This window comes from Durotheca rogersii, assembly GCF_024521655.1.
Source record: "Durotheca rogersii strain YMJ 92031201 chromosome Unknown GGS23scaffold_3, whole genome shotgun sequence".
In the NCBI taxonomy this organism is placed as follows: domain Eukaryota; kingdom Fungi; phylum Ascomycota; class Sordariomycetes; order Xylariales; family Xylariaceae; genus Durotheca; species Durotheca rogersii.
Genome location: NW_026251234.1, coordinates 2,776,609 through 2,790,101, shown reverse-complemented (window position 1 = coordinate 2,790,101; position 13,493 = coordinate 2,776,609). Strand labels below are relative to the sequence as shown.

The following is a 13,493-nucleotide window of genomic DNA, read 5'->3' as shown; positions in this document are numbered from 1 at the left end:
GGTCCCATCGAGCCTAGCGCCGCCTCCCGCCCCCCATTTCTTCGCGCCCAGCTTCAGTCAGGCATCTTAAGCCCCCAGAAGTCGCCGGGCCCCCAGATGGTGCGCTCGATGAGGTCGCGGCGGGGGTGGAACCAGACGCCGGGGTCGGCGGGGCGGTCCTCGTCGCGGAACGCGAGCACGTAGCCGGCGCGGCGCACGGCGCGGCGCGACTCGGCGCAGACGTGCGCTAGCGGCAGCCGCAGCGCCCCGCGCTCCAGCAGCTGCATCCGGAGCCCCGCCGACGCGTACACCAGTGCGTTGAACACCCGCGGCTCTTCCGGCAGCGCCGCCTCCCAGATCATGTCGCGCAGCTCCGCCGGCAGGTCCGCGAATGTGACCCGCGGCCGCGGGAGCGCTGCTGCCAAGGGCGTGGGGGCGGCCGATGACGACGACGACGGCTCCCGCACCGAGGCTTCCGCGAGCGGTGGCTGTTGGGACCTCTGTGCCTCGTCCTGAGGATGGAGGTTGAGACGATCCTCCTCCCCTTCTCCCAGAGGAGGGGTCGCCAAGTCCTGCTCTTGGGCAGCGGAGCCGCTGTGGCGATCGGCAACGTCGTGGAGTTGCGGAGTTGGTGGACTGTCCATGAAGGAAGGTTGGTGAGTTACATGTGGTAGGTAGGTATTAAACTAGACAAGTTAAGGAAGAGAGAATAAGAGCTATCCAGGGTGGAATTGGAGCGATGTGTAGACAAGAAGAAAGTCCATGCGCTTTTTCGTTAGTTGCAATAGTACCTGAAATATTGCATACACTACACAACTACACAGATATCGTTTTAAACAATATCGCCGTCCAAAGTCGTAGGCTTCGACTGTGGCAGCATTCCGCCAGTCACTACAGAGCGAGGTTATTTCTAATCTAGAAGTAGCTCCATAAGTAGATACTTACTGTATATGGTAGAGCGTAACTAACATGGTAAAGGATTGTGACCTAAGAGTAGAAGTGAAAATTAGATCACCGGAACCAGAGATTGCATATAGGTATTGCTGTCTAGATAGAATGACCTGAAGAATATAGAGTCCATATTCTATGCTGTTCCTTGTTTTACTGGATTTTGTTAGCCTCCTGCCTAGGAACCTCGGGTCTCGTCCGTTGGTTTTGGCCGTCAGAGAGGGGCATAAGTACACGGGCAATTCTAGAGACAGAGCGCACACAGCTTGAAAGGAGGCTACAAACCCATAGCGGACGATGGACATAGGTAGAGACGAAACGCCGACCAGTTTTAGAAGAATCGTAGTTGTATTTAGCTCATGTAGACCGACCCTATCACCCACCCACTCGCAAAATGAAGAATAAAAAAAAAACGTTTCGGCCACCCCTCAAAACCGTCTACTCCTGCCACCAGGAAGACCCGCAAGTGCTAACGAGAGCGCCCTCTTGACCCACAACGCCGGGAAAGCACCGTTCGGGCCGCCACGAAAGGTAGGTATCATTTGCAACATAGCAGCGGCCGCCCCCCTTTGCTCCCGCCCGCGTCACGCCAACCGGATCTCCGTCTCCTGCGCCTCGAGCCGCAGCGCGAAGACGTCCAAGTCGTACAGGAAGCAATCGCCCAGCAGCTCGTAGGTGCCGTCCGGCCTCGCGCGCACGACGAAAGGGTAGCGACCGCCGGGCAGAAACGCGACGCGGTCGCCGGGGCGGGCGTGCGGCGGCGCCAGGCCCATCGAGCCGCCGCCGTCGCCAGCTGTGAAGAAGAGTCGGCGGCCGTAGCACACGGCCTCAGCGCGGCGCGCGAACCGGCTCGCCAGCGCGTCCTCGCGCTCGGCTCGCGCGCCGCCGTCCGCCGCCGGCGGCAGCAGCGCCCCCGCGCCGTGGCGCCGGTACCACGCGGCGAAGGGCTCGGCCCACCGCGACGTAGGCGGCCGCACCTTCTTGGAGTGCGGCGCGGCGTCGCTCTCGACCTGGAGGTCGGCCTCGTCGTCGGCGGCGAGGGTGTCGCGGAAGGCAGCGGCGGTGGCCTCCGCCGGCCTCGCGCTCGCGCTCGCGCTCGCGGCTGCCGCGACGGCGCTCTCCCAGCCGCGCAGGCCCGCCGCGATGGCTTCGCTGCTGCTGCTGCTGGCGCTGGGGCCGCCGAGCGCGTCGGCGACGGACGCGATCGTCGCGACGAAGTACCCGCGCGCGGCCAGGACACCGCCGGGGCGGAAGCCGAAGCCCGGCAGCAGCGCGAGCGGGTAGTGCACGGAGTAGCTGGCGGCGGCGCCGAAGACGCGGGGCAGCGTGCCGACGGGGTCGGTGGCGCCGCAGTCGGGGACCCAGGAAGGGCGGCCGGCGGCGGGGGCAGCGCTCGCCGGAGGCACGCCGAACCAGTGGAGGACCTCAAGGTTCCGGCTCGCCTCGATGGCGGCGCGCGTGAAGCGCGCGAAGAGGTCGGCGACGTCGAGCGCCGCGGCGGCGGGACCGTCGAGCGCGAGGCCCGTGTCGAGCAGGAGCAGGCCGAGGACCTTGTCACGGGGGTCGGCGGCGCGGCAATGGCGCATCCACAGGACGGCGCTGCGGAGCTGGACGCGGCCGCCGCGCGCGACCTGGCGCAGGTGGTGCAGGTGGGTGCGGCCGTCGGGGCCGGCAGCGGCGGGCGGGTGGTAGTAGTCGGCGGTGGCGGGGAAGCTCGAGCACCGCGTCGGGTGCGGCCACTCGCTGCGGTGGCGGCCGCACAGCAGCACCGCGGGCCGCTGCGACAGCGCGAGCTCCGCCGCCGCGAAGGGCCGATAGAACCAGGGCCGCGCGCACAGGCGCTCGTACGCCGCCGCTGCGGCGCCCTTGTAGTGGCACCAATTGAGGTGTGTGTGTCCGCTGCAGCGCTCGAGGTGCTCGAACACGAGGTGCGAGTCGTCCGCGGCGCTGCCGAGCCACACGAGGACGCCTTCTGCGCCCTGGTAGGTTGCTTTCAAGCGGGACACCTGGAGGCGCCTCTCGGGGTTGTCGGCGGGATGGCCGCGGTCGTCGAAGCCCTGGTCGATGCAGATAGCATCCGTCCAGAGGAGCCGCGGCTGGGTCTCGAGCCGGACGCGCTGCAGGGCCACCCACACCTCTGACGGCGCATCGAAGGTTTGGCCGTTGAGCGATATTGGGACGGGCGCCTCCGACGAGCTGCTCCAGTCGCAGGAGAGGATGTCGTACTTATGGTCCCCGCGGCAACTGGCGTGGATGATTTTACACCTGATTGGATCCTCGGGTGAGGAGGATGGCTCGAGTTCGAGGAGTCTTACCTCATCTTCTCCCAGGGGATTATACCGAAAAGGTGTCGCGGTTTCTTCGACCCAAGGAACTGGGTTTCGGTGGCTGGTGGCGTCTTCTGATGACATCTTGCGTCTCTACCCCCTTATAGGTGGGTTTCCTTCTCGTCTGGTGTTTAGGTACTGGATGGGTTCTCCTGAGCTGACAAAGTCATAAGGTACCCCTCTCCTTCAGTACCTATAGATTCCAAAGGGAGATGGTGTCTGTTAAACGAACTGGCATCAGTAATGTGTCTATGGTCAAGAGACGTGTCCGTCTATGCGGGCTTCTAACTGAAACGTCAAGTGTTGTAAAGCAAATGGTAAGCGGGGAAGCCTAGCTGAGGCCTAACTAAGATTCGACATCCCATTTCACGTGATGATGAGAAGGAAATACTCACACAGTGCATCATCGCCCTCCTCTCCAGAGGTTCAATTAATGGTGATTGATTATCATGTATTTATTAATTTCTTTTTCTCGACTGGAAAGAGAAGGGGTGAAGATGAATAGATCTAACCGTCACCTAGCAGATACCCAGTTATATGCGTAATGTACGGAGTCGCATAGCTATAACTAGGAAAAAACTCTACTTTTCGGTCGAACGCCTTAGTTTTATCGTTTATATATACGCCCCTAATAAAAGGAGGTATATATATTTAATGCAAGTCCCCGATAGCTTAATATTATATTCGTAATAGCTTATATATATACGAATAAAGTTATTTTTACTTAAGATAGTTCGAAATAGTTCCTTATTACTTATATAGGATTAGGTCGGGAATTAACTAACTTAATAAAATTTTTTTACTACGGGACCTACTTACGATAGACTATCGGTAAGGGATATAGGTAGATATAAGTTTTATAAACTAAGCGCGAGCTATATTTAATTAAAGACGACTAATCGTAAAGGAATAAGATTCTATAAACTAATAAAGGACCTATATAAAGACTATTTAATTACCTAAGACTTTTATTATATCGTTCCTAGTATTACTAGGCCGTTATCGTAAGAGTTTAAGACTATACGCTAACATTAAACGGATACTTCCTTATTTAAAGAAGTATAAAGCGTATAAGAAGGATTTAAGTTCGTTTATACTTAAGGAAGATATTATCGACCTTATAAATAGCCCGCCTCGATTAATACGGATTAAATTAAAGCTAAAATTAATATAATTAATTCGACGGACGCCTACTTTAACTACTTTAAGCTTTAACGAGCTATTAAGCTTTAAAAAAGCCTATGATATAAGTAAAGCCGCCCGCGAATTAAGCGCTATTAACGACCGTAAGCTTACGAAAACGATTATAACTAAAGTTAGATTCTAATTATAGCTCGGAAATAAGCGAAAGATACTCGTATATATTACGGTAGAAATATCTTTAATTTAATTCCATAAGTCGGTTAATAGGTAAGCGAGATTTATACCGATTAATACCCTACGATATAAAAGCCCGTAAGTAATTATTTAATACTTCTTCGATTTATTTTACGTCGAAGAGTAATACCGCTAAAAGAAGTAAAGGATAGTTAGGTAGGTTACTCTAGGGGATAATAGGTACGTTTAGGAGCTAGGACTAAACGAAGAAGGGGAATATACCATTAAAGAACTTCTTAATATATACGTATATATATAGATACCTTCGTACGAGCGACTAGGAGCGTTTGCGAGAAATAGCGGATAGGATTAAAAGGAGTATTACTTAATGTTTTACTTTAATATAATTATAGAAGACCGTATAGGAAGAGAAGAGGAGGAATAAGAGGAAGAAGTTAGCCGAAAGATTAAGCGAAAGAAGGTCGAGAAAGAGGAGAAACGATATAAGCGAGAGTAAGGTAGTATATTCTTAACGGAGCTAGAGTTAATTAAAGAGATAATAAAGAGGATTAAAAGAAAGGAGGCAGAAAATAAAGGAAAGAAAGCGAAAGTAAGTACGGAGGTAAAGCCATTTATTAAATATAAAGTTAAAGAACCGATTAAGAAAAAGTAGGTTAATATTAAGGATATTAAGCTAAAGCTTAAGATATTTAAGGAGGATACCGCTAGGGTAAAGAAAGAGGAGGAGTTAATTAAGGAAGAGGAAGAAGGGCGTAAGGTTAATTAAGCGAGTACGGGTAAAAAGAAGGAGCTAATCGTTTTTTCGTATGGAACGAGATTTATAACGCGTAAGCGTAACTATATTAAGGTATCGGAAAGTAAGGAGTAAAAGAAACTAACTTATATCGGATAGCCTTAAGGAAGGTTATCTACCTTATTATTTATTTCGATAGGATCTAGAGTTTATAAATCGATATTCGCCTTTTTTATTATTTACTTAAAATAATCCTAGCTTCTATCGATACGCGGAAACTTAAACGGCTTAGGCTTTATTCCCGTAAAGATATACGAATTAAAACCGTTCCGTAAATATAAGTACTAGATAATATAAGGTTAATCTTTATCCGTACTAGCGATATCTTTAGGGATACCGCTTATCTTACTTAGGATTTTCTCGTATATATCCATAGTTTCCTTAAGTAGGTAGGCATTAAGGTCGATATTATTATACTTTAATAAGCGGTTAAGTTTTTATTATTTATCTTGGTTTAATAGTATACGGTAATCGGTAATAGTCGTTAGATTATATATATTATAAAGAACTTAAGGTTAACTATAAATAATATAAAGGCGATTACGTTATTTTCGAATGCGATAGGAATTCTAAATACGAACGAACTCGGTAAACTCGAATCGGATTATAGGTATATAGATATAAATAAGCGTTATCTCGTCTATAGGTTAATACCGTTCCCATAAACGCTCGGAGGCGAGTTTACCGAAGTATTTTTATAACTCGGTTAATATATAGCTTATATAAGATAGATTAAGCGTATACGGAAAAGCCCTACCCTTTAAAAGATAGCTCTATAGTCGTAAAAACGTAACCACTAGCTTTCGATACGCTAATTAATAATACTCTTCCTAAATAATAAGTAGTCGCGTAAGGGAAGAGGTTCCTTTAAAATCTTATTAATATTAATCTATATATACTCGGAAGAGCCTATATATATATTATCGGGATAAGTAAAGCGCGTTATTATAGTAGCGTAAGGCGAGCGTATATTTATTCGAATTAATAAAAAGCTTTATAAATCTTCGTCGATTAATTACGTTCTAACGTTTAAATAGTTATCGCTTATAAAGACTCGTATAAATCCGTATTAGTTAATATCGGATAACGGCTCCTTAATATTATTTCGATCGGGCTCGCGTCGGTAACGAACGGGCTAAGTACCTTTAGATAAATAATAATAAGCTACGGTTATAAGCCTAAGCTCCCCGCTTCGGTTAAAACGTATAATAAGTAAGATATATCCCTATTTTCCGACTACGTATATATATTAAGTAAATATAAACCGGGCTATTCGAGTTAATATCCCGTAGTAAAACCAAACGATATAACGAGAATAAGCATTTATTCCCGTATATACTTTAAAGCCGTATGGTTCTAACTTATAATAAACGTTAATTAATTAAATATAATTTAAACCGGGTATAGTTTAACTACCGCGACGTCGATATAGCTTCCGTTTTCTCGCTTTAAGTTCTTCCGGATAATATTTTACGTAAAGAGTAAAAAGAGGAGTTTACGAGATATTAATTTACCGCTAACGGACGTATACGTATAATATCCGATATCCTATACGTCGGATTATATTATCCTTAGCCTTTTCCTTCTCGAAGAACTCCCGTAGTTATTATATTCGATCCATTATTTAATTCGCGTCGAGTCTTCTATAGACGTCTAAGTTCTTACGCGTCTTTATAAGACTATAACGACTAATAGTAAAACCTTTATTAATTAACCGACGGTATAGTTATCGATTAAATAGCCCGTATTCGAAATAAAGTAAGAGAATTCTCTTATATAGATCTTCATATTAAATAATCTAAACTTAATGTCTCGAGATGCCTTATTCTTTTAACCTATTTAAGATAGTTTTCGCGTTAATATAAATACTAAAGTTATATTTAAGGATACGGGTAATTATCGTAGGGTTTTAATAAATTTAATAATACTCGATAATAATGTCGCAAAAGGACTCGAGGTTAAGCCTAGGACGCGGTATTTTATTAACGCGTATAGAGGATATAATAAACGTATACCGTTCTATATAGTAGCATAGAGATTAAAATAAGTTCGTAAACGCGTATATAAATTCGTATAAACCTATCCTATAATATTAAATCTTTATTATTATTATTATTATTATTATTATTATTATTATTATTATTATTATTATTATTACTATTAAAATTTATAAATATAAAGTATAAAATAAATTATAATTTTATATAGATTAAAATTATTTTAATATATAATAATAAAAAGAAAAAATAAGTTCTTAATATTATAATAAGATAATAAAGTTAAATTATATAACCGATTAAATAAATATTTATATAAATTTCACTTTTATTTTATTCTATTTTATTTTATTTTATTTATTTACTTATAATTATTATTTTAATTAATTTATTAAAATTAATAATTAAAAATAGAATTTTTATTAAATTAAAATAACGTAAGTATATTATAATAAATATATATAAAGTAAGATAAATTTAATAATTAATAATTAACTTAGTATTAATTAAATATAATTATAATTATAAATAACTATAATCGATTAATCGATTAATTAAAAATAATAGTTAAAGAAAATTAGAATAAGATAAATAAAAAATTTATTAAAAATGAATAAATAAATATAGATAATAATATCTATAAAAATAGGTTTAATTAATAAGAAAATAAATATAAAACCTATATTAATATATATTTAAAAATTTACGTTATTTAATTTTATCGTATTATTATAACCTCTTTAATTTAATTATTCTATAAATAATAAATACTCTTTTATTAATAATAAATATAATAATATTTATCTCTTATTAATCTTAATTAACTTAATCTTAATTAACTTTAGTTAATTAAAAGTTAATAAAATAAATAAATAAAAATCAAGGTTTTAATTAATAGCGATTATAATATAGTAATAAGATAGATTTAAACTACGTAGCTTTTTCGATATTTATTTATATAGGTCGCATACTTATATTTTCATTAGTTAGACTTAAACTTATAACTATTATAGCTATTATTAATTATAGTTATTTCTTTCTTTCTTTCTATACCTTTCTAGCTATCCTTTTTATGATCTTTTTCTAGTTCCTTTTCTTTCCTAGCTACCGTTTTTAGCTAGCCGATTAACCGATTATAGCTATTTATAGCTATAATCTAGGGTTAATCGGTACTAGGCTAATTATTAATAGTTAGATAGTTCTTATTTCGTACCTTTATTATAGCGTACCTACGCTATCCTTATTTAATAGCGATTACTTAATAATTCGAACCTTACTTTATTTTAAAAGTAACCTTTTACGACTGTTTTTATAGTTATTAGGTTTAAGATTCGTCGATTAAAAGATCCTTAAAGTTTCGTTTAATTAGGAGCTATTTTCGTAGCTCTAGAACCGTTTTCGTAGCTTTTAGATTAAGCCTTTTTAGGTTAGGCATTAGGATTAATAGAAAGGGTAGATAACTATAGCGACTATTAATAACTACGTCCTCTTATTAGCTTTTAATTAGCTTACCTAAAAGCTCGTTCGCCGATTAGTAGATTTATCCTATCCTCGTTTCTTAGTTATTTCTTTTAAAGGAGCTATATCCGTTTTCGTTTGGTTTTACCTCTGTTATTTTTTAGTACCTAGATAGCCGTTTTCTTAGTTAACTTAACTCCGTTACTACTACTACTTCCTTTTTATAATACGCTTAAAGGCATTCGTTCTTTATCGATCGATTTATTTTAATTATAAGAGGTTTGTTATTCGATCGCCTTTATTTTATTCTTACTAGTTAATTATGGTACCTAGGGAGGTCTTTTCTTACCTCCCTAACCGATAGGTACTACGATATCCTTAATTACTATATAAAGATACCGATAAACCTTATACCTATGAACTTAATCGGAAAACCTACCGATTAGCTTAAAAAACCTATATAAACGATACCGCGATACGAAATAGATACGATATTAAATAAGATAGCTTAGAAGATTAAGAATAACTATAGGAATAGTAATACCTAGAAATCCCTTTTATCGCTTTTATCGATATATAATTAATAAAAGACCGTAATAAGCTACTAAAACTACGTATAAAGAAGGGATCGAAGGTTAAGGCAAGCCTAATAGATATTACCGGACGAATAATAATTAAATACGAATTAAAAACGGAAATAATCGGGTATAAATAAGATATATTAGTTAGTTTATAGGATTAGGAATTAGTTAAAAAGAATCGGTAAAAGATAGCTATGAACGAAAAGGACGGAGATTACGTTATATCGTATGGGATTATTTCTTTCGTTTCTTTCGGAAGCTACGCTTATTTTACTTACCTCGTTATAGTTCTTATTTTCTAATTAATTATTATTATTTCTTAATAGCCCTAATAAACCTAGCTCGCTCTTAGTTAATTAAGGTTAATTAGGAATAGGTTAATTAGGTTAAGTTATAAGTTATAGCTCCGCTAGCCTAGTTATTCTTATTATTAAATCTTTTTTATTATTTTCTATTAATCGTTAGTTAAACTAACTTAGCTCCTAGTTAGTAGCGATTAAATAGGTTCGGGATTAGTTAGGAATTAGGTTTAGGATTAAGTATAGTTAGGTACGGTTATAGTTAATTACCTACCTTACTACCTACTTATTATTATTATAATCGTTTTTAGTTATTAGGATTACCTTATTTCTTTCTAACTTATCTTATTAGCCTTTAATTAAACTAATTAGCTTTTAATTAATTAAGATTAATTAGGATTAGGTTAATTAGGTTATTTAGGATTAATAAGAAACGAAAGCTATCGTACCTATTATATTAGGAGTTTAATTACTCCTTACGGATTAATTAAACTAAGGAAGCTATAGTAATACGGTAGATCTAAGCTACGTAGCCTTTTTAATATATATTTATATAAGTCGCGTACTTATATTTTCATTAGTTAGACTTAGACCTATAAATATTACGACCTATAGCTATTTATTCGTTTCTTATTATGCCTTTCTAGCCTCTTCGTTACCCGTTTCTAGTCTTTAGTCTCTTTCTTCCTTTTTCCTTTCCTAGCTACCGTTTTTAGCTAGCCGATTAACCGATTATAGCTATACTATAATCTAAGGTTAATCGGTACTAGGCTAGTTATTAATAGTTAAGTAGTCCTTATTTCGTACCTTTATTATAGCGTATCTACGCTACTTCTATTTATTATAACGTATATATATTATTTCTATTTAATAACGATTACTTAATAGTTTAACTTTATTTTAACTTTAGAAACGATCTTTTCATAAATTAACTTTATAGTTAATAAGTTTAAAATACGTTAATTAAGAAATTCTTTAATTTTTAATTAATTAGGTATTATGTTCGTAACTCTAAAGCTGTTTTCGTAGCTTTTAAATTAAGCCTCTTTATATTATGTAATAAACTTAATAAAAAAAAGTAGATAACTATAAATATTATTTTTTAATAATTACGTTTTTTATAGCATTTAATTAGTTTATTTAAAGACTCGTTCCGGATTAATAGATCTATCTTATCCTCGTTTTTTAAATATCATTTTTAAAGAAGCTATATCCGTTTTTACCTAGTTTTATTTTCGTTTTTATTAATACTTAAATAATATTTTTAGCTTTTAATTAATTTAATTATACTATCATTACTTCTTTTCTCTTTTTATAATATATATTTAAAAATAATTATTCCTTTTCAATTAGTTTATTTTAATTATAAAAGGCTTATCGATAGTTCTAAGTACTTTTATTTCTTTCTTATTAATTAATTATAATATTTAAAAAGGTTCCTTTTTTAAAAAAAATAAATATTACGATACCTTTAATTACTATAAGAAAATAACCTATATATATCTTATATTTACGAATCTAATTAAGAATTTATCGATTAATATAAAGATTTATAAATAATATAGATACGATAATTAAATAAATATTAAAGAAAATAACTCAAGAAAATAATTAAAGTTATAAAATGATTAAAATAATATCTAGTGATTTCTTTTATTGTTTTTATTAATATATAATTAATAAAAAAAACCATAATAAGCTTTTAAATTTATATATAATAAAGAGCTTAAGGATTAAAGGAAGCTTGGTAAATATTACTAAACGAATAATTATAAAAACGAATTATAGGAATAGATATTTAATGAGATATATTAATTAATTTATAAAATTAAGAATTAATTAAAAGAATCGATGGCTATATATAAGAAGAACGAAAATTATGTTATATTATATAGGGAATATTTCTTTTATTTTTTTCGAGAGTTATATTTATTTTACTTACCTCGTTATAGTTCTTATTTCCTAACTATTAATTCTTATTATCTTTTAGTAGCCTTTAATGAAATTTATTTACTTCTAATTAATTAAAATTAATAAAAAATAAATTAATTAAGTTAATTTATAAATTATAACTCCGTTAGTTTAATTATTCTTATAAATTAATCTTTCCTACCGTTTCTTATTAATCGTTAATTAAATTAAATTAACTTTTAATTAATAACGATTAAATAGGTTTAGAATTAATTAATATCGAATATAAATAAATATAGCTATAATTAATTATTTACCTTATTATTTATTTATTACTATTATAATTATTTTAATTAAAGCTTTATTTTTTAATTTATCTTATTAACCTTTAGATAATATAAATAATATAGATAATATAAATAATATAGATAATATAGATAATATAGATAATATAGATAATATAAATAATATAAATAATATAAATTTTATTTATTTAAAATTAATAATTAAAAAAGAAAACGAAAATAAATATTTTTAGTTATAATTCTTTTATAAATTTAAAAATAAAAAAGTTTAATATAATAAACATTAATAATATTATATACCATAATTTTTATATTATACTTATTTCTAATATATAATTATATAAATTAATAAATATAAAAAATTACGTAAAAAAAACTTTAATTTTAAAAGTAAAACTATGTATTAATTTAATTTAACTTATATAAGTTTAATTTAGCTTATATAAACCCTAGTAATATAGTTAATTTATATTAATTTAGATATAGCCCGTACGGGTTCGTTTAATGTCGTCGTCTCTTGCTAGACCTATAATTAATCTCGCGACTAGCTAGCTCGTTCTCGATTATCTACTAATAATACTCGAGATCCCTCGTAATAAGTTATACGAGGTCGTCCTAGGTTAGCTCGGGCGGCTTTCGCTACCCTTCGTTTTCGTTCTCGCTTTCGCGGGTTCGTTTCTTTAACTTTTTTATCGTACCTACTTAAGTTAAATATATACGGATTAGATTAAGCTCGTAAAGGGTTATATATCCTTATAAAAGGAGTACGTAGACGTAGTATTAGAAAACTAATAATTTATATAAGCGTTATTAAAATAATTCGACCCCCTCGCGATATATTCCTTATACGGTCCGCGGGACTTCTTATTCGCGTACTAGTTATACGGGCTCGTATTAACTTAATTAAGCGTAACGAAGGCCGCAAGGGCCGATATCTTTTATTAACGATCTAGCTTTAGCTTAGGTAGGACCCGGCCGCTTCCCTCGCGAAGTTCTTTAAGTTCGATTAAGCGTATAAGGTTTTATACGGGGTTAATTAAGGCCGTATTAATATTATATATCTTTAACTTACTTCCTAGCTTTCGATAAATTTTCGAATATTATTATACTTACTTATACGGAGCTAATCGACTACCTAATTAATTAGGGCGAGCGTATTCTTATTATTAACGGGCTCCGCGGGCCGCCGTAATTCCGTACCCGCCTAGGACTAGTTATATAAGGCTAAAACCCCCTCGGATATATTTATTCTTATTCGTTTTAGCTTATATTATTTTATTCTTACTTACTAGAACTTATTCGATCTATATAAATCTATATAAGTATTATATTAACCTATATACCTCCGCTTAAAACCGTATAAGCTTATATAAGCTTATATAAGTACCATTTAAACTACCTTTCTAAAATCTCTATCCCTAGACCTACATTTAATATTAATACGTATAGATCGTTACGGAGATTTTAAAACTAATGGAATTTTTAATAGAATCTAATTACGCGTACTTAAAAAACTAATTAAAAGGTAATAACTTATCGGGAGCCGTTATAGGAGGT

The 13,493-nt window shown here is 36.7% G+C and overlaps 2 protein-coding genes across 2 annotated transcripts; both read right to left on the bottom strand.

Moving 5' to 3' along the window:
- Positions 1-53: 53 nt before the first annotated feature.
- Positions 54-950, bottom strand: GGS23DRAFT_603211 (uncharacterized protein; the record flags this gene model as incomplete). The annotated part of the gene is made up of 3 exons (XM_051519444.1): positions 54-491; position 787; positions 925-950. 3 exons carry the CDS (start codon positions 948-950, stop codon positions 54-56), a joined length of 465 nt encoding a protein of 154 aa, XP_051375804.1.
- A 561-nt stretch (positions 951-1,511) lies between these two features.
- Positions 1,512-3,834, bottom strand: GGS23DRAFT_615800 (heterokaryon incompatibility protein-domain-containing protein; the record flags this gene model as incomplete). The annotated part of the gene is made up of 1 exon (XM_051520737.1): positions 1,512-3,834. The coding sequence occupies exon 1, from the start codon at positions 3,336-3,338 to the stop codon at positions 1,512-1,514; it is 1,827 nt and encodes a 608-aa protein (XP_051375803.1). The 5' UTR covers positions 3,339-3,834.
- Positions 3,835-13,493: the final 9,659 nt, after the last annotated feature.